General features: G+C 49.1%; 1 protein-coding gene across 20 annotated transcripts in view; it reads right to left on the bottom strand.

Moving 5' to 3' along the window:
* The window catches only part of FBN3 (fibrillin 3), an 84,387-nt gene that overhangs the window by 24,736 nt on the left and 42,464 nt on the right, over positions 1-17,187 (bottom strand). For 15 of the 20 annotated variants that reach the window (XM_016934906.4, XM_054674142.2, XM_016934917.4 and 12 more), the window contains 12 exons: positions 15,863-15,988; positions 13,326-13,451; positions 12,489-12,638; positions 10,753-10,824; positions 7,215-7,340; positions 6,807-6,932; positions 6,368-6,493; positions 5,889-6,005; positions 5,300-5,428; positions 4,370-4,489; positions 1,393-1,518; positions 30-182 (listed from right to left, as the gene is read on the bottom strand). In XM_016934906.4, the coding sequence (XP_016790395.3) occupies positions 30-182; positions 1,393-1,518; positions 4,370-4,489; positions 5,300-5,428; positions 5,889-6,005; positions 6,368-6,493; positions 6,807-6,932; positions 7,215-7,340; positions 10,753-10,824; positions 12,489-12,638; positions 13,326-13,451; positions 15,863-15,988 (1,497 nt within the window). The remainder of the gene's footprint in view (positions 1-29; positions 183-1,392; positions 1,519-4,369; positions 4,490-5,299; positions 5,429-5,888; positions 6,006-6,367; positions 6,494-6,806; positions 6,933-7,214; positions 7,341-10,752; positions 10,825-12,488; positions 12,639-13,325; positions 13,452-15,862; positions 15,989-17,187) is intronic. The other 5 variants (XM_016934902.4, XM_016934912.4, XM_016934910.4 and 2 more) reach the window with 5 other exon arrangements.

Genomic DNA, 17,187 nt, shown 5'->3' on the forward strand with positions numbered 1-17,187 from the left:
AGGGAGCCTGGACAGGGGTGGGCACTCACCACTGCCCTCCTGGGGACACAGTTCGCAGGGGTCTCCCCAGCCCTCCCCAGGCCTCTTACTGCAGCAGCAGCGGGTCTTGGTGGTGTTGAAAGCTTTGGGCACCGAGCACTTCCCAGCCTCAAAACGGGTGAAGCAGAAACTCTGCCGTGTGTCTGTGGGGTGGGGGCTCCATTACCCTGATTGAAAGCCGCTGGCAGTGCCCACCTGCCCCTGTGACCTCCTGCACCCCAGTCCTGGTGAATGGGTTGTGCTGATCCTGCCAGTGGCCAATCAGAACATGCCATGCCCCTGGTCATGGTGATTGGTTTGAGTATGGACATGTGACCTACTCTGGGCCAATGAGGATCTGCCCTGGGTTTTTAGTTGTTGTTGTTGTTGGTTGTTTTTTTTTTTTTTTTTCAGATGGAGTCTTGCTCTGTTGCCCAGGCTGGAGTGCAGTGGCACGATCTCAGCTCACTGCAACCTCTACCTCCCAGGTTCAAGTGATTTTCCTGCCTCAGCCTCCCAAGTAGCTGGGATTACAGGCATGTGCCACCACACCCGGCTAATTTTTGTATTTTTAGTAGAGACGGGGTTTCACCACATTGGCTAGGCTGGTCTCAAACTCCTGACCTCAGGTGATCAGCCTGCCTCAGCCTCCCAAAGTGCTGGTATTACAGGCATGAGCCACCGCCCCCGGCCTGCCCTGGGGTTTTGAGGGGACAGCTGGAATCCCACCCCACTTCATTGCTTTGGGGTGTTCTCATGCCAGGAAGAAAGATCAAACTCGGTGGTTACTCTTGGATCAAAAACCCCTTCCTGGAGAGGCAAAACGACTGATTCCAGAAAGCCCGAGGATCCAAACCCCCAATCCTTGGCTCTGGACACCTATCAAGTCCTCACCAGCAGGCTGGGGTCCCAGCCTCCCAGAACAGCAAATATTCGCTGAGGTGAACTGCAGGCTCTGCTCTCACCCTTATTGCCCCTGACCTGTGAGAGAACAGGCTGGCTCAAGCTGGGTGAGGTTAGCCCACAGTAGACAAGGCTAGCCCAGCTGAAATGGAGCCAGCCCAGAGTAGTCTAGGCTAGCTCAAACTGGACAAAACCAGCCCATTGACAGCCTACAGTCATGTGACCAATACAAGGAAAACCTAAATAAGCACACACCTAGCTCAGAATGGACCAGGTTAGCCCTCCGTAGACATGACCTCTATAGCCAAGAGGTTGCTGGCACTAGGATAACTCTGCTAATGCAGACAGACACCTCTGCCTGGTCAGAGCTCCCAAAGGGTCATAGAAGAAACCACAGCCCTCTTTTCTGGGCGATCTGACCCTTCCCCGCCCCACTTCCCACCCTCTTCCCTAAGCCCTGTGTGGACTTACCAAAGCAACGGTGCCCATTGTCAGAGAGGACAAAGCCAGGTGGGCAGAGGCACTGGAAGCTCCCAGGGCTGTTGGTACAGGTGCCAAAGAGGCAGAGGTTGGGCTCCTCTGAGCACTCGTCGATATCTGGAAGAGCAGGGACATGAGCTGGGTGGGGGGCAAGTACGACCTCCACCCGTGGGGAGAGGACTCAGCTGTGAGAAGGGGCAGATGGAGTGCAGGTCCAGCCAGGGACTGCAGCGGGGCTGGGGTCCTGAGAGCTCAGTATGAGCTTCAGCACGAGGTGGGCATTGTGTGTGCACGTAGGTCCTTCCCGGAAGGCATCTCCAGAGCAAAGGTCATGATCAGGAATAGTTCATGACTGGAGACTGAAACTGCACATAGTACAACCTCTATGGAAAACAGTGTGGAGATTCCTTAAAGAACTAAAAGTAAGGCCGGGCGCGGTGGCTCATGCCTGTAATCCCAGCACTTTGGGAGGCGGAGGCGGGTGGATCACAAGGTCAGGAGATTGAGATATCCTGGCTAACATGGTGAAACCCTGACTCTACTAACAATACAACAAAATTAGCCGGGTGTGGTGGCGGGTGCCCGTAGTCCCAGCTACTCGGGAGGCTGAGATAGGAGAATGGCATGAACCCAGGAGGCAGAGCTTGCAGTGAGCTGAGCTCATACCACTGCACTTGAGCCTGGGTGACAGAGCGAGACTCTGTCTCAAAAAAAAAAACAAAACAAAAAACTAAAAGTAGAACTACCATTCAATCCAGCAATCCTACTACTGGGTATCTACCCAAAGGAAAGTAAGTCATTATATGAAAAAGACACACGCACGTGCATGTTTATAGCAACACAATTCACAATCGCAAAAATCTGGAGCCATCTTGTTTATAAATGCCCATCAGCCAACGAGTAGATAAGGAAAATGTGGTATATAATACGCCATGGAATACTACTCAGCCACAAAATGGAATGAAATAGGCACAGTGGCTCACACCTGTAATCCCAGCACTTTGGGAGGCCAAGGCTGGTGGATCACTTGAGGTCAGGAGCTGGAGACCAGCTTGGCCAACATGGTGAAACCCTGTCTCTACTGAAAATACAGAAATTAGCTGGGCGTTGTGGTGGTGCGTGCCTGTAATCCCAGCTACCAGGAGGGTGAGGCAGGAGAATCGCTTGAACCCGGGAGGTGGATATTGCAGTGAGCTGAGACTGTACCACTCCAGTCTGGGTGACAGAATGAGACTTCACCAAAAAAAAAAAAAAAAAAAAAAAGAAACAAAATAATGTCCTTTGCAGCAACTTGGATGGGGCTGGAGGCCGTTATTCTAAGTGAAGTAACTCAGGAATGGAAAACCAAATATCGTATGTTCTCACTTATAAGTGGGAGCTAATCTATGAGGATGCAAAGGCATAATAATGATATAAAGGACTTTGGGGACCCCCAGGGAAGGATGGGAGGGGGGTGAGGGATAAAAGACTACATACTGGGTACAGTGTATACTACTTAGGTGACAGGTGCACCAAAATCTCAGAAATCACCACTGAAGAACTTATCCATGTAACCAAAAACCACCTGTTCCCCCATAACTATTGAAATTAAAATAAGAAAAAATAGAAAAAAAATTTAAACCTTAAAAAAAGAAAATTGCACAAAGCTAACTGAGACTGGATATATTTACCCTACACCGGACAGGGTTAACTCATGTTGTACTAAGCTAGCCCAAATGGAATAGATCAGAATAGGCCGGGCATGGTGACTCATGCCTGCAATCCCAGCACTTTGGTAGGCTGAGGTGGGAGGATCGCTTGAGGTCAGGAGTTTGACACCAGCCTGGCCATCATGGTGAAACCCCGTTTCTACTAAAAATACAAAAATTGGGCCAGACGCAATGGCTCATGCCTGTAATCCCAGCACTTTGGGAGGCCAAGGCGGGCAGATCACGAGGTCAGGAGATCCAGAGCATCCTGGCTAACATGGTGAAACCCCGTCTCTACTAAAAATACAAAAAAATAGCCGGGCATGGTGGCGGGCGCCTGTAGTCCCAGCTATTTGGGAGGTTGAGGCAGGAGAATGGCGCGAACGTGGGAGGCGGAGCTTGCAGTGAGCCGAGATTGTGCCACTGCACTCCAGCCTGGGGGATAGAGTGAGACTCCGTCTCAAAAAAAATAAACAATTAGCCAGGCATGGTGATGAGCGACTGTAATCCCAGCTACTCAGGAGGCTGAGGCAGGAGAATCTCTTGAACCCGGGAGGTGGCGGTTGCAGTGAGCTGAGAGTGAGACTCCTCTCAAAACAAAACAAACAAACAAAAAACAAACAAACAAAACAACCACAAAAAAAGAATAGATCAGAAGAGGCCAGGCCAGACTGGTCCACGTTAGCTCAGGTTACACAAGGCTAGCCCAGATGGAAGCCTGGATCAGAGGTATTCAGGCCAGACTGATTCAGGTTAGCCCAGGCTAGCCCATCTCCTCAAGCCAGACTGGTCCAGGTTAGACCACAGTGAACGAGGCAGCTCATCTGCTCAGCCCAGGCTGGTCCAGGTTAGCCCACACTCTCTGAGGTTAGTCCAAGTGGATAAATGGACCAAAGGAGATTAGGCCAGACTGGTTAGTCCAGACTGCATGAAATCATCTCTATGGGTGATTACACCGGTGAAGCTTAGGCCAGACTGGTCCTTGATCTCCAGTTAGCAAGTGAGGAGCTCTACATTTGGGTGCACTGAGAAACGGTGAGACCCCACACCCATGTCAATTTATAGGATTCATGAGGAAGCCTGTGGGCACTAGAGACAAAGTCCTGAGTGCAGAGTCCAGAAACAATCAGAATGACAATAATAGTTTATGAAGCTGTGTTTGACGCTGCGTTAAGTACATCTCCACCTTCATCACAACCCTAGCTGGTATTCCCATTTTACGGATGGAGAAAGAGAGGCACTCCCTGGCGCCAGAAATGGGAGTGGGGCTGGACACTCACCAATGCAGTGATCACTCTGCACCTGGAAGCCAGGGGGACAGATGCAGCGGAAGGAGCCCTCGAGGTTCTGGCAAGTGCCTGGTAGGCAGGTTCCTGCAAGGCTGAGGCACTCATTGGTGTCTGTGAAAAGGAGGAAGAAGGGTCATTGTGCCAGCCAGGATGCAGGGGGCTCACTTGGGACTGGGACCAACACCTGCAATCACTGTGTGATCACTGAGGGCCCCAGGACAAGCCCTCCCAGTGGCAATTCTGGCTCCAGGGCAAGGGCTGAGACTCAGGACGACAGGGACAGCTGGGGAAGGATTATCTGACTCTTGTGGGGTTATAGGTGGGGCCAGATGGTGTCCAGTGGAAAGAGGTAGCAAGATTCCTAATCTGGCACCACCAGCAGATTCCTTCCATGGTATCTATTTAGCGCTTCTACTATTCTTTGCTTCTGGAAACTTACATTTTCAAGACAGCCTCACCCTACACAACAAACCCCATACATAGAAACATAGGTTTGATGTGCTGATTTTATAATTATTTAATTAATTTATTTATTTTGAGATAGGATCTTTCCCTGTTGCCCAGGCTGGAATGCAGTGGTGTGATCATAGCTCACTGCATCCTCAAACTCCTGGGCTCAAGTGATTCTCCTGCCCCAGCCTCCTGAGTAGCTAGGACTACAGGTAATAGCCACCACTCCTGGCTAATTTAAATTTCTTTGTAGAGACGAGGACTCACTATGTTGCCCAGGCTAGTCTCAAACTCCTGGCCTCAAGCAATCCTTCTGCCTCAGCCTCCCAAAGTGCTGGGTATTTTTTTTTTTAATCTTAAAATAAATGCTTGGGTAGTAAATGGATCTATGCTCACCCAGAAGTACCAAACTGTGGTGTACATGGAGCAGGGGCTGGCTGAGATGCCTCCGAGCACCATAGGCAGACTCACCCACACAGTTCTTCCCATCAGCTGTCAGCTCAAAGCCATCCTGGCAGAGGCAGTGGAAGGAACCAGCTGTGTTGAGGCAATGGCCAAATCGGCACACCTGCCCCACCAGGGTAGTACACTCATCAAAATCTGTAGAGGGGAGATGGGCAGGCCAGTTCACCCACAAAACTTGAAGGGATCAAGCCTTCCTTGTACTTCTGTCCACAACTGAGTTGAGCTGATAGCATTGGCTTCAACTTGAGCACTCATGTATAGACCATGTATATTAGCCTTCCACCTATCTTATGAGGTAGTTGCTGATATTTTCTAATATAACCATGTAATGCTATGAATTTGCCTCTAAGTGCCCCCTTAGCTGCATCCTATGTATTTTCATATCTTATGCTTTCATTTTCATTTTCTTTTACTTCAAAATATTTTCTGATTTTCCTTATGATTTATTTGACCTATGGATTATTTAGGAGTATGTTATTTAATTTCTAAATAATCGGGGACTTTCTGGGCATCTTTCTGTGGCCAATTTTTAGATTCACTTCCTTAGATTCTGAGAACCTACTTTGTGGCCAGCCTGCCACCTGAGCCGACTCACCCACACAATCCCCATTGTGTGTCACCACAAAGCCAGGGAAGCAGAGGCAGTTGTAGGAGCCAATGATGTTCTTGCAGGTCCCATTTCCACAAGGCTGCCGGTCACACTCGTCAATGTCTGCAGAAGCAAAGCCGAGAGCCCAACCCAGCTCACCCAGGGCATTGGGGGACTTGGGGAGTGAGAGGCCAGCTGGACCTAGCACTCCTCCCCTGCACCTAGCCCTGCCTAGATGACTGGGCAGTGACCCCTGGCGGTGATGGCTGGGAAGTACTCCTGGTGTGATATATCACCCCCATTTTACAGATGGGAAAACTGAGGCACAGGGAGGCAGATCAACCATTTACCCAAGATCTTAATCTCAGGACCCAAACTTGGATCTCTTTGTGAACTAGGATGGACAGAAACACCACTTCCATCCCAGGGGAGGTTTAGACCCCAGGCAGCCTGGCTTGAAAGGAGGGGGAAGATAAGGGTCTCACCCATGCACAGGGTCTGGTCTGCAGAGGCCTGGAATCCACGGTGACACAGACACATGTAGCTGCCTTCTGTGTCCATGCAGTCACCATGGCTACAGACATTCGGGATCTCCCGACACTCATTCCGTCCTGGGGGTGCCGAGAGCATGGTGTTCCCAGGGCCCCTACCACACAGTGTTTGCCTGAGCTCTCCCTACTGCAATGGGGAAGCCAGAATCTGCCTTGAAGTTCCCCACTCAAACTTCCACCAGGGGCATCAGGCTGTCTGCATTGACCTGAGCTCTCACCTCTATCACATCCTATTAACAGACACTCTCAATACATCCCCCTCCCCGCTAATAGTATAGAAAAGGAGAAAGACCTGGACAGAGCCATACCCCATCTAAGTCCCCACGGGTGACAGAGCCCAGCTCCCTCACCTCCTCCCAGGGACCCTGCTCACCCACACAAGCCCCGCCTGGTGACAGTTTGTACCCTCGGGTGCACTTGCAGTGGTAGCTACCGGGGATGTTGATGCAGTCGGCATTCTGCTGGCAGGGACTCTCCCTGCTGCCACACTCATCGACATCTGGGCAAATACAGCAAATGAGGTGGGGATGACAGAGAAGCCCATCCTGACAGAATCAAACGTGAAACCCAGTCCACTGCTTCGGAGCAGGTGGTTTCTCTGGAAGCAGCCAGAGCTGGAGTAAGGGTGGTTATATGAGATGGAGGCCCTTGGAAAGGTGTTAGCCCATTATACATACAGGGAAATGGAGGCTTACAGAGTTTTAGTTACTCGCCCAGATTGCACAGTGGCGGACATGCATCCCACCCAGGCCCCAGGGCTGGGAACAGGCAGAGGTGGCACCTTCACAAGCCAGCAGGATGCTGTTGTAGTTGAAGCCTGCGGGGCACTCGCAGCGGAAACTCCCGATCTGGTTTATGCAGATGCCATTGGCACAGATGGCGGGGATCTCCCCACACTCATCAATGTCTGCAGAAGGCATCTGCCATCAGGGGCAGCCCAGCCCCCTGGGACTTCCAGCGATGCTGAGCAAAGGGACCCACTAGCCCTGCAATCTGGTTGAGGCTGTTGTGGCCACAAACCAGCACACACTCAAAAAAATCTTGCTGTGACCAAAATACATCCACTCACACCAGAAAGAGATGAGGATGTGGGAGGAAAGACAAGAGCAGAGAGACAGTGTGTGTTTTTCTCAATTAAAAATGCACACTTCCTGTGACCCAGCAACCCTGCTGGAAAGAAATGGCCTTAAGCGTAAGCAGGACAGCGGTATGAGATGCTATTTAGCAAGAAACTGGAAACATCAATTGATGAATGCAGAGCAAAATATGGGATGTCTGTACCATGGAATATTCTTCAGCCTTATTAAGGAGTAAAGCCCTGTAACATGTGACAATGTGGTTGAAACCTAAAATCATTCTGCTAAGAGAAGCCAGACATGAAAGAACAATATTGCATGACTCCATTTAAAGGAAATGTTCAGAAGTAGCAAATCAATAGAGACAGAAAGTCGATTTGTGGTTGCCAGGGGCAGAAGGGAGGGGGTAAAGGGAGTGACTGCTAATAGGCATAGGGTTTACTTTTGTGTGATGAAAATGTTTTAAACTTAGATTGAGGCGATGGTTGTGTAACACTGTGAATGTACTCAAAACCACTAAATAGGGCACTTTAAATGGGTGAAGTGTGTGGTATGTGAATTATATCTCAATAAAGCTGTTAGATATAAACAATCTAAATGTCCATCAGTAGGGGACTGGAAACAACCTAAGTGTCCATCAAAAGGGGACTTGAAAGAACCTAAGTGTCCATCAGTGGGGGACTGAAAACAATCTAAGTGTCCATCAGTGGGGGACTGGAAACAAACTAAGTTGTCTGCAGAAACAAACTAAGTGTCCATCAATGGGGGACAGGAAACAACCTAAGTGTCAATCAATGGGGGACTGGAAATAACCTAAGTGTCCATCAATAGGGGACGGGAAACAACCTAAATAGGCATCAACGGGGGACTGGAAACAAACTAAGTGTCCATCAGTGGGGGACTGGAAACAAACTAAGTGTCCATCAATGGGGGACTAGAAACAACCTAAATATCCATCAATGGGGGACTGGAAACATACTAAGTGTCCATCAGTGGGGGACTGTGATGAAAATGTTCTTTTTGTGTGATGAAAATGAGTTCTAAACTTATATTGAGGTGATGGTTGCATAACTCTGTGAATGTATTCAAAACCACTAAACAGGGCACTTTAAATGGGTGAAGTGTGTGGTATGTGAATTATCTCTTAATAAAACTGTTATAAACAATATAAGTGTCCATCCAAAGGGGACTGGAAACAATCCAAGTGTCCTTCAAAAGGAGATCTGAAACAACCTAAGTGTCCATCAGTGGGGGACTGGAAACAACCTAAGTTCCCATCACTGGGGGACCTGGGATGTATCTGCACCATGAAACACTTTTAGGCAGGGCAAAGAGAGAGGCTGCACAGCAGATAGTAACCTGGCCAGTTCTTCAAGACACAATTTGGACGAAAAAAGCAAGTTGTAACCAACGTGTCAAGCATTACATCATTTACGTAAAATGCCCCAGAAACCAACGTCATATATTTTCAGTGGGGGACCTATTATGTAATGAAGGAAGAAAAAACTAGAAATACTCCAGCCATAAAGCATAAGAACGTCCAGAGAGGGAGAAAAGAGACAGAGTTGAGGTGATGACTGGAGGAGAAGTGGGTTTTATTTGCCATGATTTGATTTTTTTTTTTTTTTTTGCAACGGAGTCTCGCTCTGTCGCCCAGGCTGGAGTACAGTGGCGTGATCTCGACTCACTGCAAGCTCCACCTCCCGGGTTCACGCCATTCTCCTGCCTCAGCCTCCCGAGTAGCTGGGACTACAGGCGCCCGCCACCACGCCCGGCTAATTTTTTGTATTTTTAATAGAGACGGGGTTTCACCGTGTCAGCCAGTATGGTCTCGATCTCCTGACCTCGTGATCTGCCCGCCTCGGCCTCCCAAAGTGCTGGGATTACAGGCGTGAGCCACCACGCCTGGCTGCAATGGTTTGATTTTTTTAAAAAATAAGGAGAATATATTCAGAGGATTAAAACAAATGAAAATGAATTCAGTTAAACACTGCATAGTTGAAATTTGGCATGCAGGTGTTAAATTATGCAATACACTGTTAAACTTAAAAAGGGAGTATTCTGGCCAGGCGCAGTGGCTCACACCTGTAATCGCAGCACTTTGGGAGGCTGAGGTGGGTGGATCACCTGAGGTCAGGAGTTCGAGACCAGCCTGACCAACATGGTGAAACCCTGCCTCTATTAAAATACAAAAATTAGCCAGGCGTGGTGGCAGGTGCCTATAATCTCAGCTACTTGGGAGGCTGAGGCAGGAGAATCGCTTGAACCCAGGAGGCAGAGGCTGCAGTGAGTTGAGATAGTGCCATTGCACTCCAGCCTGGGCAACAAGAGCAAAACTCCATCTCAAAAAAAAAAAAAAAAAAAAAAAAGGGCATGGAGCAATTTGACACAAACTGCAACACGGATGCACCTTGAGGACATCATGTTCAGTGAAATAAGCCTGACACAAAACGACAAATCCTATGTGGTTCCACTCACAGGAGGTCCCTAGAACCGTCAGATTCGCAGAGTCAGAAAGTAGAATGGTGGGTGCCAGGGACTGAGGGGGATGGGGAGTGAGAGTTTCATGGGGACAGAGTTTCAGTGGGAGGAGATGAGAAAGTTCTGGATGGTGATAGTTGCAAAACAGTGAAAGTGTACTTAATGCCACTGAACTGCACACTAAAAATGGTTCAAATGATACTTTCCCAGAGACACACAAAAAAAGTCTTACTCTATCCCTCAGGCTGGAGTGCAATGGCGAGATATCGGCTCACTGCAACTTTTGCCTCCTGGGTTCAAGCAATTCTCATGCCTCAGCCTCCCCAGTAGCTGGGATTACAGGCATGCACCACCACGCCCAGCTAATTTTTGTATTTTTAGTAGAGACCGGGTTTCACCATGTTGGCCAGGCTGGTCTCAAACTCCTGACCTCAGGTGATCCACCCACCTCGGCCTCCCAAAGTGCTGGGATTACAGGCGTGAGCCAGTGTGCATGGCTCGAATGGTAAATTTTATGTTGCATATATTTTACTATCATTTTAAAAAATGGATAATGGTTTAATAAAAATAGTGTCATTCCTTTTTTAAAAAGAAGTGTTTTTGAGGGCAGGATTCCTGGGGAGTTGGAGGTGTGTGGAGCGAGGAGGAGCGGAGGATGGGGGAGTGGATGCAAGGAAAAGAGCTGTTGAGGAGGGGAGGGGTGGGAAGAAGCAGACGCAGGTGGATGGGTGCCCAGGGATAGAGCAGGGACCGCTCACTCACCAAGGGGCTTCCCCGTGTGGATGTCAATGAGGAATCCCGGGGCCTGATTTCCACACAGGATCTGGTAGTCAGCTGCGCAAAGGGGAACAAAGCTGAGTCTGGGGCTGCAGGCCTGACCCCAGCCCACTCCCAATCTGGAGGGGACACCTCATCCCTGGAGCCCAGCCCTCACCTGGCCACCTTGAACTTTTTTTGCTCTCCCCACCCTTTCCCTCCTTCCACTTATTTAATTTAAGTTTTTTGAGACAAAGTCTCGCTCTGTCACCCAGGCTGGAGTGCACTGGTGCAATCACGGCTCACTGCAGCCTTAACCTCCCAGGTTCAGGTGACCCTCCCACCTTAGCCTCCCAAGTAGCTGGGATTACAGGCGTGAGCCACGACGTCTGGTTTTTAAAGCCACCTAGCTTGCACTAATGTTTTGCAGCAGCTCTGGGGAATGAATACAGCTATAAGCCCCTAGAAGTCCCCTTCCCATCACTGTCCCATTCCTGCAGCTCCCCCTGGTGCCTGGGCTGGCTGCTAGATCATTCCAACAGGACTCATTCCTGCTGTCAACACACTCTGCTCAGTCCTGCCTCCAGGCCTTGGCTCCTGCTGTGCCCCTGCCTAGAACACCTTCCCTCATCCTGACCGATGTTCCCATCAGGGTCCCAATCTTGGCTCTGAGCTTCTCCAGGTCTGCCCCTTCCCCAGCCCAGGAGGTCTATGGTATCTCTCACCAGCTGTGCTTTCCTCCCTGGCCTGGGACATTTACCGACCCCCTCCCACCCTACCCCACCCCCAGCTACTCCTGTGAATCTTCAAGGGCCTTCCCCACCAATGAAAACTCCATTGATCCATCCTGAATTCTCGAAATCTGCAAAATGGAAGAAAAGCTGCCTTGCTCACTTTAAAATATTGCCTTCCATACATGGGGACTGACACAGTTTGGCTGTGTCCCCACCTAAATCTCAACTTGAACTGTAGCTCCCATATCCCCACATGTCACGGGAGGGACCCGGTGGGAGGTAACTGAGTCATGCGGGTGGGTCTTTCCCATGCTATTCTCGTGATAGGGAATAAGTCTCGTGAGATCTGACAGTTTTATAAAGGGCAGTTCCCCTGCACGCGCTCTCTTGCCTGCCACCATGTAAGACGTGCTTTTGCTCCTCCTTCACCTTCTGCCATGATTGTGAGGCCTTCCCAGTTATGTGGAACTGCGAGTCCATTAAAGTCCTCCTTTTTTTAAATTTTTTTTATTTTTTTGAGATGGAGTCTTGCTCTGTAACCCAGGCTGGAGCGCAGTGGCACGATCGCGGCTCACTGCAAACCCCACTTCCCGGGTTCAAGCGATTCTCTTGCCTCAGCCTCCCGAGTAGCTGGGATTACGGGCCTGCGCCACCACACCCAGCTAATTTTTTTGGTATTTTTAGTAGAGACAGGGTTTCACTGTGTTGGCCAGGCTGTTTTCGAACGCCTGACCTCAAGTGATCCACCCGCCTCGGCCTCCCAAAATGCTGGGATTACAGGTGTGAGCCACCACGCCCAGCCAAACCTCTTTTTCTTTATAAATTACCCAGTATCCAGTATTTCTTCATAGCAGTATGAGAATGGACTAATAGAGGGACAAAACTTCAACTCTCTGGCTCTCATCAGAACAAAGAGGATTAATCTAAGAGCCCTAAGGGCACTGTGTTTCCTTAACCATTATGCTAGGAGGGGCCAGGCTGGGAAGAAGGTTGGGGAGGGTTACTCACGACTGGTGGGAGTGGGGCAGGCCTCACAGGGTCTATTCCAGGCCTGGCCAATGTTGTAGGAGCAGCAACACATTTTCCGGGTCACGTTGAAGGCCAGCTCATTTTGACATGTGCCGTTATAGTGCCGGAAGCAGACACTCTTCCTCATATCTGTAGTTGGCACAAAGGAGAAGAATGTGGGTAAGGCTCACGTAAATCAGTGGAAGAGGGAGCCAAAGAGATGGGAACTCCTTAACTGATTCATTTGAAGATTACTGGCTTGTCTGGGCACAGTGGCTCATGCCTGTAATCCCAGCACTTTGGGAGGCTGAGGCGGGCGGATCACTTGAGGTCAGGAGTTTGAGACCAGCCTGGCCAACATGGTGAAACCCTGTCTCTACTAAAATACAAAAATTAGCTGGGTGTGGTGGCACACGCCTGTAATCCCAGCTACTTGGGAGGCTGAGGCAGGAGAATCGCTTGAACCTGGGAGGTGGAGGTTGCAGTGAGCCGATTGTGCCACTGCGCTCCAGCCTGGGTGACAGAGTGAGACTCTATCTCAAAAAAAAAGAAAAAAAAAAAGATTACTGGCTGGCTTGATTGGCTTGATGTCTCTCCCCCAACACACTTGGGGGATCCATTCACTTTTTTCAGCCTTTTTTGAGCAGTGCACAACCTAAGCAACTGTTCATGGCAGCTCTGGGCTCCTGAGTCCTGCAGCTTTGTTCACTGCCACATATCAGCACTTCATATATGCTTACCCTCCCTCTCCATAGGCTTGAAGGCTCCCAGCAGTTCCTCCCATGCCCAGGTGCTGTTTCTGTGACTGCCAGTTCCCTAGGTCATCACGCTTCTTACCCATGCAGTTGTTGCCACCATTGACTTGGAGGTACTCTGCAGGGCAGACACAGGTGTAGTTCCCCAGGGTGTTGTAGCAGGTGCCAGGGCCACAGATGCCGGAGTGTGTGGAGCATTCATCAATATCTGCAGGGAAAGAAGGGGTGGAGGGGAACAGTGGGCAGCATCCAGGAATTGTCTGAATAACTCCACTCCAGAGACCCAGCAAGGCCACTTCACCAGGGACCTAAGTTTGGTTTCAAAATCAGTTTAAAACGCACACACATCTTAGTGATGAAGAAAGCTATAATATGGGCCGGGCATGGTGGCTCATGCCTGTAATCTGAGCACTTTGTGATGCTGAGGTGGGAGGATCATTTGAGCCCGGAGTTCGAGACCAGTCTGGGCAACATAGCAAGACCCCATCTCTACTAAAAATTTTAAAAAATTAGCTGGGCATGGTGGTGCATGCCTGCAGTCCCAGCCACTTGGGAGGATCACTTGAGTCCAGGAGGTTAAGGTTGCAGTGAGCCGTGATCACGCCTCTGCACTCCAGCCTGGGTGCAGAATGAGATCCTGGCTCTAAAAAACAAACAAACGAACAAAAACAATATGACATTAAGTGAAAAAAAAAAACCATTTACAAGCTGGATGCAGTGGCTCATGCCTATCATCCCTGCTTTGGGAGGCCAAGGCAGGAGGATCATTTGAGGCCAAGAGTTTGAGACCAGCCTGGGCAACATAGTGAGGTCCCATCTCTACAAAAAATGAAAATTTAGCTGGGCATGGTGGCACACGCCTGTGGTCCCAGCTACTTGAGAGGCAGAGGTGGGAGGATCACCTGAGTCCAGGAGGTCAAGACTACAGCAAGCTGTGATTACACCACTGCACTCCAGCCTGGACAACAGAGTGAGACACTGGCTCTAAAAAAAAAAAAAAAAAAAAAATCCTAAAAATAAAGTTGATGATGATACTGCTTCTATTAGGAACAAAATGACCTGAGTTCATGAGTCAGTTTTATAATCACCAAGAAAGGATCATCCATGTCTTCCTAATACGATATGATAGGAATCAAGGACCTTATGGATAAAGTATTCTTGGGGGGAAAAAATTGATTCTCAATCTGGTCATTACTCTAGTCCAGGGGTGGTAAGCTTTTTCTGTAAAGGGCCAGAACATTTTGGTTTTGCAGGCCAAACTACAGCGTGTCATGATTATTCAATCTGCCAATGTAGCAAGAAAGCAGACACAAACAATATGCAAACACACTGTGGCACTGGCTGTGCTCCAAGGAAATTTTATTTATGGACCCCTGAAATTTGAATTTTATATAACTTTCTTTTCTTTTCTTCTTTCTTCTCTTTCTTTCTTTCTTCTCTTTCTTTCTCTCTCTTTCTCTCTCTTTCTTTCTTTTATTTTTTTTGAGACAGTCTCACTCTGTTGCCCAGGCTGGAGTGCAGTGGCCTCATCTTGGCTCACCGCAACCTCCGCCTCCCAGGTTCAAGTGATTCTCCTGCCTCAGCCTCCCAAGTAGCTGGGACTATAGGCGTGTGCCACTATGCCCGGCTAATTTTTGTATTTTTAGTAGAGATGGGGTTTCACTATGTTGGCCAGGCTGGTCTCGAACTCCTGACCTCGTGATCCGCCCACCTCGGCCTCCCAAAGAGCTGGGATTACAAGCATGAGCCACTGTGCCCAGTCTTTTTTTTCTTTTTCTTTTTTTTTTAAGACAGGGTCTCGTTCTGTCACCCAGGCTGGAGCACAGTGGCACAATCACGGCTCACTGCAGCCTCGACTTCCGAGGCTCAAGTGATCCTCCTGCCTCAGCCTCCCAAGCAGCTGGGATTACAGGCATGAGTCACTGTGCCCAGCTAATTTTTTAATTTTTTGTAGAGACAAGGTCTTGCCATGTGCCCAGGTGGGTCTTAAACTCCTGGCCTCAAGCAATCCTCCCACTTCAGCCTCCCAAAGTACTGGGATTACCAGCATGAGCTGCCACGCACCCAGCCTTGAATCTCATATAATTTTCATGTGTCACAAAATGTTATTCTTCTTTTGGTTTTTTCAACCGTTGAAAAAAGTGTAATAAAGTATTCTTAGCTAGCAGGCAAAAATAGGTAGTGGAATATTAGCATGCTAAGAGTGATGTCACCAAAAATAGCAGAGCAGGGAACTCCAGGGCTCCATTCCTCCACAAAAGCAACTATTGAGCTGGCAAAACAGACAAAAATAAACTTTTGCAGAACTCTGGAATCCAGTCAAAAGCTTACAACATCCAGACAAAGACATGGTGAAGAAGGAAGCTGCTGTACTTCATAAGGGAGTGTCGTGGCATTTTAAAGGGTCTATCTACTATCCCCCACACCACAGATCCACAGCAGCCATGAACATCTTAAAGGCAGCAAGAGAGAACTGACAGATCATGACAAAACAGGAGGCAGGGGGCAGAAGCCTTTCCATGAGGCCTTCCCTCCTCTACCCTTGTGAGGCTTGGCAGGGCAGGAAGGCAGGGAGAGAGCGGAAGAGCCTGACCCACCCCAAAGAGAATCCATGCTCACCCTCACAGATGCGGGTGTGCTCACTGAGGTGGTAGCCAGGTGGGCACTCACACTGGAAACTGCCAAACGTGTTGACGCAGTCACCCCCCTGACACAGCCCTGGCAGCTCTTGGCACTCGTCGATGTCTGTCAGGAAGTAAGGAAGCCAAGCTTGGGAGCTAAACCCATGCAGAGGCCTTAAGGGGCACCCACACCATGCTCTGGGTTCTCCAGGGCCCTCTCGAGGATCCCCAAGTGCTGTCCATGACTGATAGACATTTGAAGGGTCTATCTTGATGGCTGGACACAGATTCTCTTGAGTTAATGTTACCCTAAATTCAACTCCATTCCCTTCATCTGTTAGTCCATTCTCCCATCCACTACATAGTTTCCTCTAGATAGAGAAATAGATAGTTTTCTTCCTCTAGATGGAGAATAGTCTTCTCCAACCTTGTCACTCCCTATAGAAAGGATGGATGGGAGGATGGATGAATGGATGGATGAGTGGATGGATGCATGGACATGAAACAGTAGATGGGTAAATAAGCAAGTGGGTCAATGAATAAGACGATGAGTGAGTGGATGGATAGGAAGGTGGATGGATAGGTGAGTAGATAGGCAAATGAGTGAATGGGTGGATAAGGGGATGGATGGATGGATGAATGGATGAATAGATGGGAGATAGAAGATGGATGGAAGGGTGGATGAGTGGGGGAATAGAAAGGGAGTAGGGAACGGGTGGATGGGAAATGGGTGGATGGATGAGTGGATGGATGGATGTATTGAGGATGGATGGGTGAATGGGGGATAGATGGATGGGTGAATAGATGGATAGAAGAATGAGAGATAGGTGGGTGGGAGATGGATGGATGGGAGAGTGGGAAATAGGTTAATGGATGGATGAATGGGGGCTAGATGAAGGATGGGGGGTGGATGGATGGGTGAATGGATGGATACAAGGATAGCAGAGGGATGAGTGATGAATGGATGAATGGGTGGATGGAGCATGGTTGGATGGAAGGATGGAGGGATGGATGGAAGGATGGATGAATGGAAGGATGGATGAATGGGTAGATAAAGGATAGTTGGATGGAAGGAAGGATAGATGAATGAGTAGATGGAGGATGGTTGGGTGGAAGGATGGATGGATGGAAGGATGGGTGGATGGAAGGATAAATGGACAGAAGGAGGGGGGATGGATGAAAGGATGGAGGATAGATGAAGGATGGGGGATAAATGGGTGAATGGATGGATAGAAGGATAGGAGGGGAATGAGTGGGGGGATGGATGAATGGGTAGATGGAGAATGGTTGGATGGGTGGAAGGATGAATGGATGGAAGGATGA

This window comes from Pan troglodytes, chromosome 20 (assembly GCF_028858775.2).
Source record: "Pan troglodytes isolate AG18354 chromosome 20, NHGRI_mPanTro3-v2.0_pri, whole genome shotgun sequence".
In the NCBI taxonomy this organism is placed as follows: domain Eukaryota; kingdom Metazoa; phylum Chordata; class Mammalia; order Primates; family Hominidae; genus Pan; species Pan troglodytes.